Source organism: Periplaneta americana, chromosome 3, assembly GCF_040183065.1.
Source record: "Periplaneta americana isolate PAMFEO1 chromosome 3, P.americana_PAMFEO1_priV1, whole genome shotgun sequence".
Lineage (NCBI taxonomy): Eukaryota > Metazoa > Arthropoda > Insecta > Blattodea > Blattidae > Periplaneta > Periplaneta americana.
The window spans coordinates 112,124,735-112,140,839 of NC_091119.1; the positions used below are offsets into that span (position 1 = coordinate 112,124,735).

General features: G+C 38.2%; 1 protein-coding gene across 8 annotated transcripts in view; it reads right to left on the bottom strand.

The window, feature by feature from the left end:
- The window catches only part of cv-c (crossveinless c), a 1,115,617-nt gene that overhangs the window by 518,649 nt on the left and 580,863 nt on the right, over positions 1-16,105 (bottom strand). For all 8 annotated transcript variants that reach the window (XR_011331368.1, XM_069821284.1, XM_069821285.1 and 5 more), the window contains 2 exons: positions 13,896-14,211; positions 4,166-4,539 (listed from right to left, as the gene is read on the bottom strand). Coding sequence is in view for 7 of the 8 variants with exons in the window: in XM_069821284.1 (XP_069677385.1) it covers positions 4,166-4,539; positions 13,896-14,211 (690 nt within the window). In the remaining variant the exon portion in view is untranslated. The remainder of the gene's footprint in view (positions 1-4,165; positions 4,540-13,895; positions 14,212-16,105) is intronic.

Genomic DNA, 16,105 nt, shown 5'->3' on the forward strand with positions numbered 1-16,105 from the left:
CGACTACAGAAGAATTAGTGTGTAGATCGAGGGTATTGTGTGGTATGGATAGATAAAATAGACTGATGAAGGTTAGAGCATTAGAACACAGCCGATTTTCATTCACTGCAGTTCAACCTATTTTGTGGTAATGCTATACATATTAGTACAGCGAATCTTTATTTATGATGCGTATATTACGAAGAAATCCTACACATAGTGTCATCCTATACTTTTATTGATATATCCCGGCGTTCGACAACCATTTCATTAAACAATCCGGAATTTAGTTTAAAAAATGGGAGGAACAGGCTGAGTTTAAATAAAAAGAGAATGCATACAAATTACATTATAACTGAAGATAAATAGATGAAAGGCTGTAGGCTAGAAGTATCTCCCACTAAATCCTTAACACAGCGCATCACATTAGCTTGATAAGCTACGAAATTGTTAAAACTAAAGCCTTATAAAACAATATTCCTTCATTCATAGCTTTCTGCTCGAGAGCAGGTCCTATATTGCAAACCCAGCATTCTACAACCTTCCCTACTTTCCATCTTCCTCTTAGTCTGCGCATACCATCCGTGTATCTTAATGTTGTCAGACATCCAAAGATGTAATGTAACGGACCATGTGCCTAGAGTTCAATTCTATCGATAGAAACGTATCTAGACATCTCATAAAATGTGAAATGTGCATTAGGGTGTATGGTTGAGAGTTCCAGCATTTATTATAAGGTAAGCCAATAAATTACATGTGTAATATAATGTACAGTATAAGTCACGAGATTTTATTGCCGAAAGCTGACGCGTTGAATCACCGCTTAGCGGACTGTTACTTGTCCGTATCATTTTTCGAACTTCGCCGTACGAAGATAAACCTATTTTCTGGCGTACACCCGTTATATATACATAGTTTCTAACAATACATTTGCGAGGTGTATTGGTTAAATTCTATTGTAAGTACTCGTACCTAGATACACTAAACCGTTAAAAAGAATTGGCAGGATGTACCGGCATGGTAAAAAGAATGTGGAGTTATTTAGTCATTTGATCTTGGTTTATTGTTTACATATGTTTATTTATATCTTGAATAATTATTTAAATGTATGTTTACATATTTATGGATTTGTTGAAGTTTTTTTTTTAATAACTGTAGTCACTAAACCGTAGTTCGAGTATTCTACTAATCATGAAAAAGAGGAACGACTTAAGGGGTTAGGTACAGTTTACAACAGTAAAATTTTGGAAATATTCAACATTTTTTTTCCTGCATTACTGTATCTTGTACAATAATGAAAATTAGTATGTGTAAAACACTGTCCTTCTGCTATATGAAAAAAATATTTTTAAGTTAAAAAAATATTTACATTTTTTTTTCAAAATTCAGTTCACTGTGCAGTGATGAAGCGTTTCCCACATAACTAAAAAACTATCCAACATTCTGTGATGAAATTTTTTGTGTGTATTTATGCATGTCATATCTACAATATGATGCAAGATCACTTCTCTACCTTTGATAGATTGTCTGATAAAAAATAAATTCATTTTAAAAATAGTCAAATATCAGTATTTTCTTCTAACACAAAATTAAAAAAATATATATATATTATTTATTAAGGAATGTAGTTGAAAGAGCATGATATTGTAAATATGAGTTTCAGCAATACAATAAAAGAGAGAGAATATGAAAAAGTTAACAAGTTTATGAGTTATGAGGGAAACACTTCATCACTGCACAGTAAACTGCCACCATTTAGAATTTTGAAAAAATAAAATATATATATTTTTTTAAATCGTAAAAATATTTTTTTTCATACAGCAGAAGAACAGTTTTTACACATACCAATTTTCATTATTGTACAAGATACAGTATTGGAGGAAATAAATGTTGAATATTTCCAAAAATTTTGCTGCTGTAAGCTATACCTAATCCCTTAACAGATATTAAGCTCGCAGTAACAGCGAACGTATTTCGTACTTGTTTTGCTTTATTGTGTTCATGGACCTGACATAAAACTACGTATATATTTTTTTCAATTGCGTAATACAATCATCCCCCTAACTCTGCAGCTGTTAATATCACTTGCACGTCTTGATAAGCTGAAGCTTTCAGAAACAAGAGTTTCCATGACTACCACATGTTCGCACTTTCAGTGTTACGTAACAAGTTCGATGCGTGTTTGTTTACGACGCAGTTGTTGCAACATTACCAGTCCTAATTTAATTGCTGCTTTGTAAACATACACACTACGCACTTCCTGTCAGCTAGTTTATTTAGCAACAATCTATGAACTAATTAACAAGTTTATCTTCGACGAGAAACAACAGCGTGAAACCTCCAAACTGTGGCAAGCAATCATTGTCATTCTATGAGTATGCGGCAGAATCAATTACATATAAGCGTCAAATATTAATTAAATTGCTTTATTTTCAATTAAACAAGTTTGTCAACATGCGAGGAAAACCTGTACTTTCTCAATGAAAAATTACAAAGAAAAATATTTAATTTTCTTAATACTCGTAGTTCTGTAGTAAAATACAACACAATTAACAGATTCGCCTATATTTGATGAGTTTAGGAAAAAACAATCAAAGTCACAGTTCTCTTAAGAGTGATGTCATCTAATTCAGTATATTAGACTACTCCAAAATTTATTGCTGTTCCTAATGAAAAAGTAGGAAAGGATGACTGTACCCGTGCTGATAATTCTCCATTACCAGTTTTGATAAGAAAAAACACTGAAGTTTGCAGTAATATACTGTATTAGATAATCACCCTTATGGGAATTGTGATTTTGATTGCTTTTCCTCTGTACTCTTCATTTATATAAAGCCACCCCATTACACTTCCATCTCGAACTTTTATCTTAGGCGAAAATCTTATTATGCCTTCATCACTATGACATATTCGACAGTACCTCTTCCTCCCATTAAGATACATCTATCTGTGACGGAAAATGTACAGTCTTAGAAAAAAGTCTCGTCGCACAGATATTTTAAATGTTTCACATAGTAGTCCTATGTAATAATTTGTAAAGAAAAAAAAACAAGTATCTACAAGTTATGTCTCATGTCTTGAAATATTCCTAAGTGATTTACGAGTATTCAGAAGCGAGAAAAGTCTTTTAAAATAGTGAAAAATGTTCATGCTCTAGGGCAGGCCAGGGCGTTGCAGACTACCCCTTAACTCCCCAGTCCACATTCCCTGACTGAGATAGATATGTATCGGACCGATACGAGTAGACCTGAAGGCAAGCATTGCTGAGTGACGGAGTTATAAGGCATGCATCATAGCTTTCGGCTCTCGCTGGTCGCTTAAAATCCACCACTGATGCACAGTGCTTTACCGTTTTCGCTATAAGAAAAATCATAATATAAACACAAGCACGTGGCTGTCATACCCGTGGTTGTCTCCCTGTCGAAACACTCACACGACGTAGGAAAATATAGTTCCCTATTTGAAAATCATAACCTTGTATTATTTTAAAGTAAAAATTGAATTCTACTTATTAAATACGACGAAACATATAACTTCTCTCACATGTAAAACGCTATGTAAAAGAAAAACTAATTTTATATTTTGTTATTTATGTTGTAAGCGGATGAATACTAAGAGTAATACCAAGTAGTCCTTTCTTGTAATATCCTTTCGCCACTTGAGATTGTTCTCGTAAGCACGTGTTAGTATACTCAATGTGTGGTGACTAAACATAAGAGTGGAAACTCTCAAAAGTAGAGAGAAATAATTAGTGTTGAATGTATACCGTATAGTAAGTTCCAATAATTAATCAATTATAAAGTAATAGTTTTCTAAGCAAATCAATGCATAGTAGTGAGGTTAGATCTACTTTGACGAGTATCGGGAAATGTTTAACATGAAACAGAATGTACAGGAGTGGGCGGGATCACTTGCAGAGAATATCTGGCGCCATACTGCGGCCAGTGAAGCCTTACTTCAGTCACGTGCCATTGTTTACTGTAGGATTATTCTTACAACGAAAAGATCATATGTGTTAGTTTCTAAAACGGTGAAGCGGAAAGGACAAGGGCGGGGTATCTCCTTTCCTTTTTCCTTTCCCTTTCCCTTCATGCCCAGGACTGCTCTATAGTCTCTATGTCTAATTGTCTAATAGAATGACTTTTTCATAATTCTTAAGTCGTAAGTAGTGGCAGCTTGTACTCACCCTCTTCTTGGCGTTGTCCTCGGGCTTGCCGCCCCCCGCGCCGGGGGATGCGGCCTGCTTGACGAGTAGGGGTGCGGACGACGACTTGTTGCCCAGCTCCGCCGCCAGCGGCGTGGTGGTGAGCTTGAGGGATGCGGTTGAGGGCGAGTCCGGGCTGGGTGTGGAGCGCAGGTGGTGTGGGGTGATGGGCAGGCATCGCGGTCGCGCGGGCCTCGGCAAGGAGCTGCAGTCCTCCCGGGTCTGCGTCTCCACACTCTCGCGCCGCACCCACACGTCCTCGCTGTCCCCGCCTCTGTAAGGGGGTCTACCCGAGGATCCGCGGCGCCGAAGCCGTTCCCATGTCTCCTTGCGCCGGACCTTGGCAGCGCCGGGGGCTGCAACAGTCACGAATCAAACCGATGTGAGTTCTTTAATCCGTTGTTACTTATTGCAGGTCGCTGTATCAGCTACGCGGTTATTTGCCATCAGTAGACATGGTGATAGTGAGGTGGTAGTTTGGCATGATGAGTTCGAGGATTACCCATGGGATTATTTGACATTCGTCCTACTGAGATTCGAATCCGCGACCGAATGCAGCCTCACAGCACAAATAGTTAACTTGCAAATGTTACATTCTGAGAAATAATTTTATCTAACAAGGGAACTCTTCCACATTCCCGCCTCCAATTACCATAACACTTTCATAGAAGGTAACAATTGGTAGGATAAGACCATACGTTGCGTATCACGTTTCGCAATCATATGTAAGACACATTCATTTGTTTTAATTGTTCGCGTTTTGTGTACTATTAATGACCGGTACTTATGCAACTCGTCAATCACCAATGTACGACGTGACGCCTGTATATGCGGGTTGCCTTGAACTTCCAACATTAGAATGTTCTGGTGACGTTGCAATTGTGGTAGGTCAAGGTAGGTAGACTCTCTTGAGATAACAACGTTTACATAAATGTGCAGTACAGCTATGGCTCACAGACCGCACCGGTTACAATCCCTACGCTATTGTGAAAATTCTGAAGGAGAAAGTTTGGCGTGATTTTCAATTCGTCGTTAAACAGTCATCCAGTTTTGACATACGCATTGCTGAACAGTTGTATGACATCTTTTTGCTTTATATACAAATGGGCGGTGAAGGGAACTGGCCATCTTACGCTATTACCCCCTGGCCTAGTTTCCTCATAAGTGGTGCCTTCTTGGTAGCACGTGTGAGGTTCAGACTTCATAAATGCATTACATGCTTTGACGTTTATCAATCCCACTCGCATAGCAATTCTTTTGCCCATTTTCGTAAATGCCAATAATGGACCGTTCCACCAGCATCACGTACAGTTTCCCTGGAAAAGGATGAGACGATTGAATATTCCTAAGTCTCAGATGTAAGACACTGCGCATGATCGGAGACCAGAGCACCGATACACAAGATAACGAATATTGAGTTACTTAAATTCAAGCTATTTGGTTTGTTACTAGCATCGTTCCGAAATTCACTTCAAAAACTGCGAAAAAATATGATAATATTACGTAAATAAAATATATAAAAATCGTGTAGTTAAATCGAAAATGGACCTTCATGACTAGATCGACACTCCGCACAGAAAGGAACGCTTTCATGTCGTTTCAATAGCTCAGACGGTAAGATTTCTGCGTGTTGTGTAGAAGAGTGCGAGTTCGATTCTTAGTCTTTTTTTTTTTGTCTAAATAACGTTGAAATAGCTAAGTAACGTTGAAATGGAGATTTACAAAGTCCTGAGATTAAGTGTTAATGATCGCAAACAATACAAAATTACAAGTTATAATATTATAAACGTTAATCTAATGAATGCATTTATACACACATATACAATGTAAATGCATATATATTAAAACTAACAATTAAAATGAAATTAAAAAATATATGTAATAATAGACAAACTTTTACAAAGGTTTAGAGTCCTTAGGCTAAGTCATTTGTTGAGTAATTATTACAATATTTTATTAATAGCTTTCCCATATGTGTAAGAAATGCACTCGCACAAAACAATTTTTGTTAAAAGTATGGCTTTGGATTATTTCATTCTCACACCTTCAGTTAATTTTAACTATTTTATCTACGTGTTTGCAATAATGTTTAATTTAATGTGCATTCAATTTTATTCATGTTATGATTGAATGAAAAAGCACTTTTGCAGTTATTGACTAATTACATATATTAATACTAATTATTAAATGCATCTGTTAAGTAACCTATTGCAGTATCTTATGCAAAATATTGAATGTTTAAGTTGTCAATAATATTTCTGTACTGTATACTATAATACGTTAAAAGAATTTGCAATAGATTTGGATCCTCTACTTTATAATCATTGGTTTTAATGAAAAATATTTTATTTCTTAGGATATCTACAAGTTTAAATTTAATAATATTCCGAATAGGTTTAATTGTATTATCTGAATTTTGTACGTTTCTATTCAAATATATTCTATTTCCCTCTTTCATAATTTTTGATAAATCACACTGTGCTTTTTGCAGTATTTAAGAACATGAGGATCATTACATTACAACACATTACATATAGATTCTTCTTTTTAATACATGAGATTTTGAAGTCCCTGCGTTATCTACATGTTTTTACTTTTGAATTTTTTCACAACATTGAGTGGAGAACATCCACTGAAGTGATTATGAAATTAAGTAAAAAATTCAATACATTTACTCTTAATATCAGTAGTAACAGTATCATATATGTTTTTCCAAGATTAATTTTGTAGACATAAATGTGAATAATCACTAAATACAGCATTTACGATCCTTTCTTAGTTTTTAAATTAATATTTTGAAATTGTTCAGTGACATTGGAAATACTTAGGATTTGTTTATCATGTTCAGACAAACCATTGATTATAGGTTCTGTCGAATAGGAATTCAATCTAATTCTGTGTAAAAACATTTATCAATGGCTGTGCTACTTCAGTTTGTATGCTGTGGGAAAATGACTCTGCGACTAAGGTTTCCAGTTTCAAGGAGTGAATTGAATTTACTTTTACGGAAATTCCGAGAGATAATCTATGTTTATGTCACTAAAGATCACAAATCCATATGAGATTTCTAAAGTCTTTTCTTTACGAATTCAATGTTGGCTATAAATATTAATAAATAATCTAAGAAATATGAATGATTGTAGTTAGAAATCTGATTTAAATTATAAAAAGCAAGAAGTTACATTCCTCCGCAAGATTCGAACTTTCGATGATGGTTTTGTCGTCCAACGCACAACCACGGACCTATTCAATGCTTATGTTAATAACCTACAATTTAGCTGTAGCAATGTGGTGTCATAACTTGGGGTTTGTTTATCTAATGTAATTAGATTTAATTTGATTAGTTTCGCAACAATTGGACTTCCTGTTATATCCTTTTATTTAGATATTTAATTTAGGGTTGATTTATTAACTCTTACTATGCAAGATGCCTGTTATTTCAATAATTCTATATCACGTTAAATAGTCATTGTCTACACTAAAGTATTATCGTCATCCCTCATTTCTCATCGTATTGGCGAACCGACGTGACGTGAGACAGTGCGAGTTATAGCTCTAGTTGAGGCTGGATATGGGGTTAGATCTGCTGGCCGTTTGATCGGTGTTCCTGGAAGTACAGCCGCGAGGTGGGTTCATCGTTACCAAAATTTAGGGGAGGTCGAAAATCGCCCTATTCCTGGGCGTTCGCGGATTTCTTCATTGGAAGAGGATGCTCTCTTATTCGAGACAGTTCGACAGGACCCCTTTCAGACTGCTAACGAAATAAGAGCAGCATCTAACTTTCCCGGCTCTTCACAGACTGTGATCAGCAGGTTGTGGAACCGCGGTATTAGGAGCCGGAGGGCTGCGCAAATGGAAATATTGGGGGAAGCACAAGCTGTCGACCATCTTGCCTTCGCTACCAATCGAGTGGATTTCTATTGGAGAAATGTAATTTTCTCCGACGAAACAACCATCTCGAGTGATTACGAAGGTCCTGTCCGTGTCTATCGTGAGGATGATCTCGGACATGACCAGCGCTATGTGCACCGACGTGAAAGATCGGGGCGCTTTAGCATATCATGTTAGGGGTGGATGTCTTACGATGGACCTGGCGTTATAGAACGCATCGATGGCCGGTTTAATGCGGGAACTTACGACCACATTCTGGAAAATATATTCTTTCCCTCCGCCCGAGAACGTTTTCCCGAAGGAACATTGCTGTTCCAGCAGGATAACCATCCCGTGCACTATGCTGCAAGCATTCAAAGATGATTTCAAAGGAGACCCGAGATCGAAATCATTAATTGGCCTCCGAAGTCACCTGATTTGAATGTCATCGACAATTTATGAAAAATTGAAAAAGAGAAGGGTAGCCACCTATGCCCACCGACGCCCTCGAAATCGAGACGAATTGTGGGATCAAGTTGTTGACACCTGGGAAGATCTCGCCGGGGATCAGAACTTATTCCACAATCTCGTGACATCCATGCCGGATCGACTTAGAGCTGTAATAGAAGCTGATGGCATGTGGACAAGATTTTAAGTCTCTTTTTGTTTCTTATGATTTTTGTTTGAGGAAGAATACTTTTAACTTCCAAGTAAGATTTATTATTTTTTGACGAGGTTCGGCCCACTTGTAAGTCCCAGAAATTTTGCATAAATTATTCTATATTTTTCGACAAATTAGACAGTCGAGGAACTCTGAACAAATTAATTACACCTCAATAAAAAAAAAGTTTACCCGGGATCGAACACGAGACGTTTCGGTTATACAGAGGAACCGACACGCTACTATATAAGCTAACGAGACAAGACAGTGACAGCAGCAGTCCAGAATGTAGATCCCTTAGCAGGCATTTGCCATTCGGTACAGTGAAGCAATGATATTTTGTTACTCGAGCTATGTTGTGAAATCCTGGTCTTAAATGGCAGTCTTCTTCGTGATCCTTATTCTGGTCCTTGTCCTTGTTGTGGTCCTTGTAACAATTCTTGTACTATTTGTCATGCTATGTATCGTTACGTCGATATCGAGTGAACCGCGCTGTAGAACTTTACTTCCGACGACCAAGAATCGTCTCATTCTTTTTCAGGGTAACTGTACCTCCTTGAACTTCGAAAACATGAATGATTTTATTTTTTGTATTTACTTGTCTTGTTTCCACCTTTATCGATAAAGTCTATAATCTGACGCACTTTTTCTCGCGCACATTTTATATTTTCTTGCAGTCGCATTTATAGCCTTTATAGTCTTCTTTTGTTCATTCACAGCTATGTATACGGAATTCATTGTGTTTACTGAAAACTGTTCACTTATACTCGTCATGAATGTTTAGAAGGAGACATATGGTAAAAACTTGAACTCTCTGGCCATTCCTCCCTGAAAGTTGTTTCTCTGCATGTTTCTTCTATATTTGAAGAGCCGTCCTCTGTTGCACTACTGTCACACCAAAGGCTCTGCACCTCATTCACAGTGCAATTACCTTGTTGTTGTTTAGTCAACTGTCCGGAGACAGGTCTGAACCTCACAAGTGATACCAAGAAGGCACCACTTATGAGGCAAGTAGGCAAGGAGATAATGGGGTAGGATGGCCAGGTTCTTTCCTCGTCCATTTGTCTATAACATAAAAAGATGTCATACAACTGTTCAGCAATGCGTTTGTCAAAACTGGATGACTGCGTAACGACGAATTGAAAATCACGCGAAACTTCCTCCCTCAGAATTTTCACAATAAGTCACCGGCGTGGCTCAGTCGGTTAAGGCGCTTGCCTGCCGGTCTGCAGTTGCGTTCGGGCGCGGGTTCGATCCCCGCTTGGGCTCATTACCTGGTTGGGTTTTTTCCGAGGTTTTCCCCAACCGTAATGTGAATGCAAGGTAATCTATGGCGAATCCTCGGCCTCATCTCGCCAAATATCATCTCGCTATCACCAATCTCATCAACGATAAATAACCTAGTAGTTGATACAGCGTCATTAAATAATTCGCTAAAATAAAATAAAAATTTTCACAATAGCGTAGGGATTGTAACCGGTGCGATCTGTGAGCCATAGCTGTACTGCACATTTATGTAAACACTGTTATCTTAAGAGAGTTTACCTACCGTGACCTACCAAAATTGCAACGGCACCAGAACATTCTAGTGTTGGAAGTTCAAGACAATCCGTATATACAGGCGTCACGCCTTACATTGGTGATTAACGAGTTGCATAAGTACCGGGCATTAGTAGTAGGCCTACACAAAACGTGAACAATTAAAGCAAATTAATGTATCTTACATACGATTGCACAATATAATACGCAACATATGATCTTTTCCTACCAATTGTTACCTTCTATGAAAGTGTTATGGTAATTGGAGGCGGGAATGTGACAGAGTTCCCTTGTAAGTTATAATTTACTCCATTAATTAACGACTCAAATCACATTATTATTATTATTATTATTATTATTATTATTATTATTATTATTATTATCATCATCTTCATCAATTGACCTGCTTCTGTTAAAAATGGACAATAAAAGATAGAAAAACAACTATTCGTGCCGCATGGCTATTGATCTTCCTGTACACTTGTGACCTCTATCTTTGAATTTCTTCCATTCTTTCCCCACGACCGGAGACCGTGCAATTTTTCTTGAAATGCTAAGTGATTGGTTAATATTGACTATAGATTTCTTTCCATGTAGAAAGAGGGGGCGGAAGTTCTTCTGCACTGCATTCGATATCTTATATAGTGATTCATGAAGTATGACCCGCGCTTGAAGGAATCAGTATGCAAGTCATTTTGAGCAAAAATGCCACATGAACATAGATCCGATGATCAATATTTAAGGAGCTACAATTTGTTAGAAAACTAAGAAAATAGGAGCTATGTGAGCAGAATTGAAATGAATCAATTAAAATATACAGGCAGATTATTAAAAATACAGTATACAGAAAATAGACAAATCTCGGTTTGAAAACAGATTTAAAAGTGTTCTTCCTTTCACTTCAACGCACTTGGTCGCACGGATCTGAATAGTGCGCGTAATATTTCGTCGCTCGGCACAGCTGACGAGCGCAGCAACTCACCAGACCTAATCTAACCTACACCTCTCCCCGTACTTCACGTCACAGTGAAACCCCACTCCCCTTAGTGCAGGCCCCATTGTTTACATTAATACACAAACAAATAACAAGCCTGGGTTATGGCTTACGGATTTTTATAAATAAGTAAATAACTAAATAATGATAACTGGACTTATATTCATATAACATTTTTTGTTCGAAATGTTCTATAGAAATAATGCTTAAAGCGCGGGCCATACTTCATGAATACATGGCTCAGAAAGGTACCTGTCATAAGTTTTAACATCGTGTAACATATTGTGTCTCGCCAGCTGGGCCTCTCTGACGGTTATTACGAAATGCTTTCCTGAGTTATCGACACCTTATCCAGAAAGTTGTATAATAAAATTAAGTTGTACATCTGCTTAGTCATCTCCTGTTGATCACCTAAGCTCATATGTTACCTTACGGCAAATTGTTTCATGAAATAGAATGGAATGAGGTGGAAGGTAGGATACAATATTGTGTTCATGGAGTGAAATTAATAAAATTAAGGGAGACATGAGAATCTTTAATTAAATTCTCATCTTTCTACTTGTTAACCCAGATATCTTTCCAGTTAATTTCGTGAATCATCGAACACCGAGTCCCAGGAATAATCTCTGCAGTGAACTACCAAAGGGACTCGGTGACACATTTAATCCGTTTCTTACATCTTCATTTCTCTTTTTTGCCTTGCCACCCGTAACTCAAATCAACTTAAATGAGTTACTTTTCGAATTCAAGGATGATTCGGTACCTCAGCTGATATACAGTAAGGTCAGAAAGTCTTATCACTTCCCTTATTTGTATGTTGATGTGCATCCATTTTGAACATGTCAGAGCAGATGTGTGACAATGGTTTATACTTTACGTCCAGCTTGTTTAGTGATCCAGAACATCAGTATGGGCACCATCATTGTCGCGGCACACAATGATGCGGCGCCATGTCCTGTGTGAAATTTTCCGCAGAAAAGGCGGTGTGATTTCCCTGAATGCCTCCCTAACAGCTTGCTTCAAATCTTCAATTGTCTGGTATCTATGTTTCGAGATATGCTGCTTAATTATTCCCCAAAGGAAAATCACACCGCCTTTGCTGCGGAAAATTTCACTCAGGACATGGCGCCGCATCATTTTGTGCCGCGACAATGATGGTGCCATACTGATGTTCTGGATCACTAAACAAGCTGGAATGTGAAGTATCAACCATTGTCACACATCTGCTATAGCATGTTCAAAATGGATGCACATCAACATACAAATAAGGGGATGACAAGACTTTCGGACCTTACTGTACTACACAGTATAAAGGTATCCCTATTACAGGCTATGAAGACTCACCAAGGTACAGAGTAGTTAAGACTGCCACCTTTCCTAGGCAATCGGCATTAACAGCAGTAGCGATGTAAGTTCCATATGCTTGACTCTTTTACCCATAAAGGAAATAATAATCACCATATTCATTTGTACAGTAGGCCTATTAGAAGTTGAGTAAACGTAAGAACCATAATGCAGTCGGGGGGATTATATCAATGAAGAAAACCCATCACCTCATCGGAATTCGAACCCGCGACCTTCCGAATTGCATCGTAATGCTTTAACAGTGACGCTAAAGTGTGTCCCCATATCTTACAGTATGCTTATTAAGATCACAGCGGTTTAGTAAGCTAGCGACTGTACGCAAAAATAAACGATTACTGAAATGTACTGTATTCAAGAGTCAATAGCCTATATATGTATTCATTGCAATAAATATCAAATTACAAACACACTCATGATTTATTTAATATCATTCATTACACTTTACAAAAGAAAATAACAACACTGTAACACTGACAGATATGGACGCACTACAGTGTGGGACTCACCTCACCGGCCCTGGCCGGAGGAGAACATCACAGGGGAAGTTGAGAGTAGGGATGTAGTGGAACTGATAAGAGTTGTTGATAGGCTAAAAGCCTGATCATTCAGCTAGTTAGCACATGTATAGTGATTCGTTAATGTTTTTATAAAGCTTATACTGTAGACGTTATCAGTTCGGAAACCGGCGAATAAGGGCGTGGTTTAAAGTAGCTGTGGAGTGATACATTCCTTTTGGATTCTTCACAGTGCCGTTGAGATGAGTCCAGTATAATAGTTAACACAGTTTTTTTTAATCCCTTGAATTTTCGTTAAAAACACGCAAGGTATCATGAATTGAATGTAGTGAATCTTTTAACACAAGTAGTAGATCTCAGCTAAGAATTTGAGTGTTTCTTATGTACCACTCAAGAGCTGAAGCGCGTTTCACAGGAGTGCTTTTCTCCGAAAAAAAAAAACGATAACATTATAACCATACAAAAGCGGACCCTAATTTAGAGGAACAATTTATTCTTAACAGAGTAACGTGGGAGAATCACATTAAATTACATCAGTCAGTCATGAACCAGTCTGATGTTTTCGAAATGTTTATAGGATTTCCAAAGTATGAATCCATGGCCACCAGAAACTGGAAAGGAATCCTCTGAATTCTTTAGCTATACACGTGCATTCTAACACTTGAGCTTAATACTGAGTGTAGTGCATTGTGTAGTTAACACAGTTCAGGTTTGCAATAGCGACTTACATAAACCAGTGATTTGCATAAGTGGACTGAAGAAACGTACTTGCGGCGGATTTGGCATGGTCCTTGGAGCGTGGCGGCGACGCGGTGCCGATACCCGACTCAGGCTCGTCGCGCTCAATGCTGCCGAGCGGGGAGTCCGACAGCGAGTCCCGGGAGCTGCTACGCTGTGGTGAGCAGGACGAACCGGACGAAGAGGTGGAGCGCGCTTCGTCCTCATCTTCTTCGTCCGTCTGCAGCAGGAGGGACGACGTCGACACCCATGTGAAACTGGAGCTGCGGGACAATGGCGGCGACGTCTGCGTCCCGGCGTCCACCGCCACGTCCATCGGCTGCCTGATGGCCGTTAGTAGCGTCTGCTGCAAGTACCATGAAAATAAATACTGTAAATTATTCTGATTTGTATAAAGCCAGTGAAATGTTATGGATTTTGAGAGGTGATCAGAGTAACGTAAATATAAAATGCACCTTAAGGTTGATTGCTAAGTAAAGTTCTCTGCTTTATTAAGGGTAGGCCTATGATGTTCAAAGCGATCCACATATTGTAAACCTTTACCATTTTAATGAGTTATAATTTTCTTTTGGAAAACTATAAACTTGAAATTGAGTTTAATGATCACAGTAGTTCAGGGAGAATTTATATTGGTACCCCTACCATCCACTGTCGACTATTATAATTATTGTTGGTTGTTATTAATATTTAGTTTGCAATCTCTAATTTTTGCAGTCATAACACGAACAGGCAATTTTCAATTCGGCAGCGTGTTTTATAGTGAAAACGTATTGGAAGACAAATTCCTTGATTCAAACATAACGGACATTTCGAAGAGAATTGGCAGTTGGCTCGCTCCTCAACGAGAGTGGAAAACATAGACCTGCAGTAAGTAATTTATTTTTAGTTCGCTATTTAATGACGCTGTATCAACTACTAGATTATTTAGCGTCGGAGAGACTGGTGATAGCGAGATGGTATTTGGCGAGATGAGGCCGAGGATTCGCCATAGATTACCTGGCATTCACCTTACGGCTGGGGAAAACCTTGGAAAAAACCCAACCAGGTAATGAGCCCAAGCGGGGATCGAACTCGCGCCCGAGCGCAATTTCAGACCGGCAGGCAAGCGCCTTAACCGATTGAGCCATGCCGTTGGCACACTAAGTAAAGACTGTGTTGATGTTCGAGGACGTTTACTGAACTCACCAAATAAATTATTGCGCCGATTGATCCAGGAGACAGGCTACTCATGTCATACGTCTAACGATTCCATGAAACTTATAGCCAGCTTCTCTGGTGATCGTCTGATTTAAAAAAAATCTGTGGCCTCCCAGATCTCCTGACCTAACCACTCCAGATTTCTTCTTATGGAGCCAACGTAAGGACAAATTATGTAAGAATAGATCGCGGTCACTTGTTGAACTCGTGAGGACATTAGAAATGAAATCAGCAACATTGACGAAGATACAGTTCGGAGATCGTCACGGAATATGGTGCGACGAGTACAGTTGTGTATGGATGCAGGTGGAAGACATTTTCAACATTTATTGTGAGAAATCTCCCACACTTACTTTGTAATTCAGAACTGATTGCACACGTTTGCTATTATTGGTTCAGAAGTTATAAGTTACTAAAATTTTAAAGATTTATATTGATCGTTATAACTTACTCACAAATTACATTTACATGTTGAACTGCAAACTGATATTACTAAATTTCTTTATACCTGCCCGCCCGCCCGCCCGCCCGCCCCCCCTGCCCCCAAAATGTTTCTTCAGTGGCCCAAACAAATGAAAATCAGATGGGGTTAAATCCGGGCTGTAAGGATAGTTCTCCATAATGCTCCAGTAAAAGGACTGAAAAAGTTCTACGTTTGTTGTGGAGTGAAGTCATAATTATCGTGAAGAAGCTTAACGAATGGTTTTAATTATGAATTATTCTTTAGAATAGTTTTTTTTTACATTTTCCGTTTGCGAGGGTGCCTTGGGTTTATCTATTTTTGTTTCTATAATTCGTAGATATGGTAATGATTATTTTGAATCATAGAAATTGTTTGAGCAACAGCATGCAACCCACCCAATAATGCATAATTAGAATTAGATGATCAACCAGCAATTATAACAGTATATATACCTAAACCCTCTGGATAGAAGATCAGGCCTCTACCTGCGAATTGCCGCCGTAATGTTGTACAACAGACCTACCTATCTGTCAGCTCTGATTGTTGCTCCATCCTCCATTAACTCAAGGTGAATGTAGTG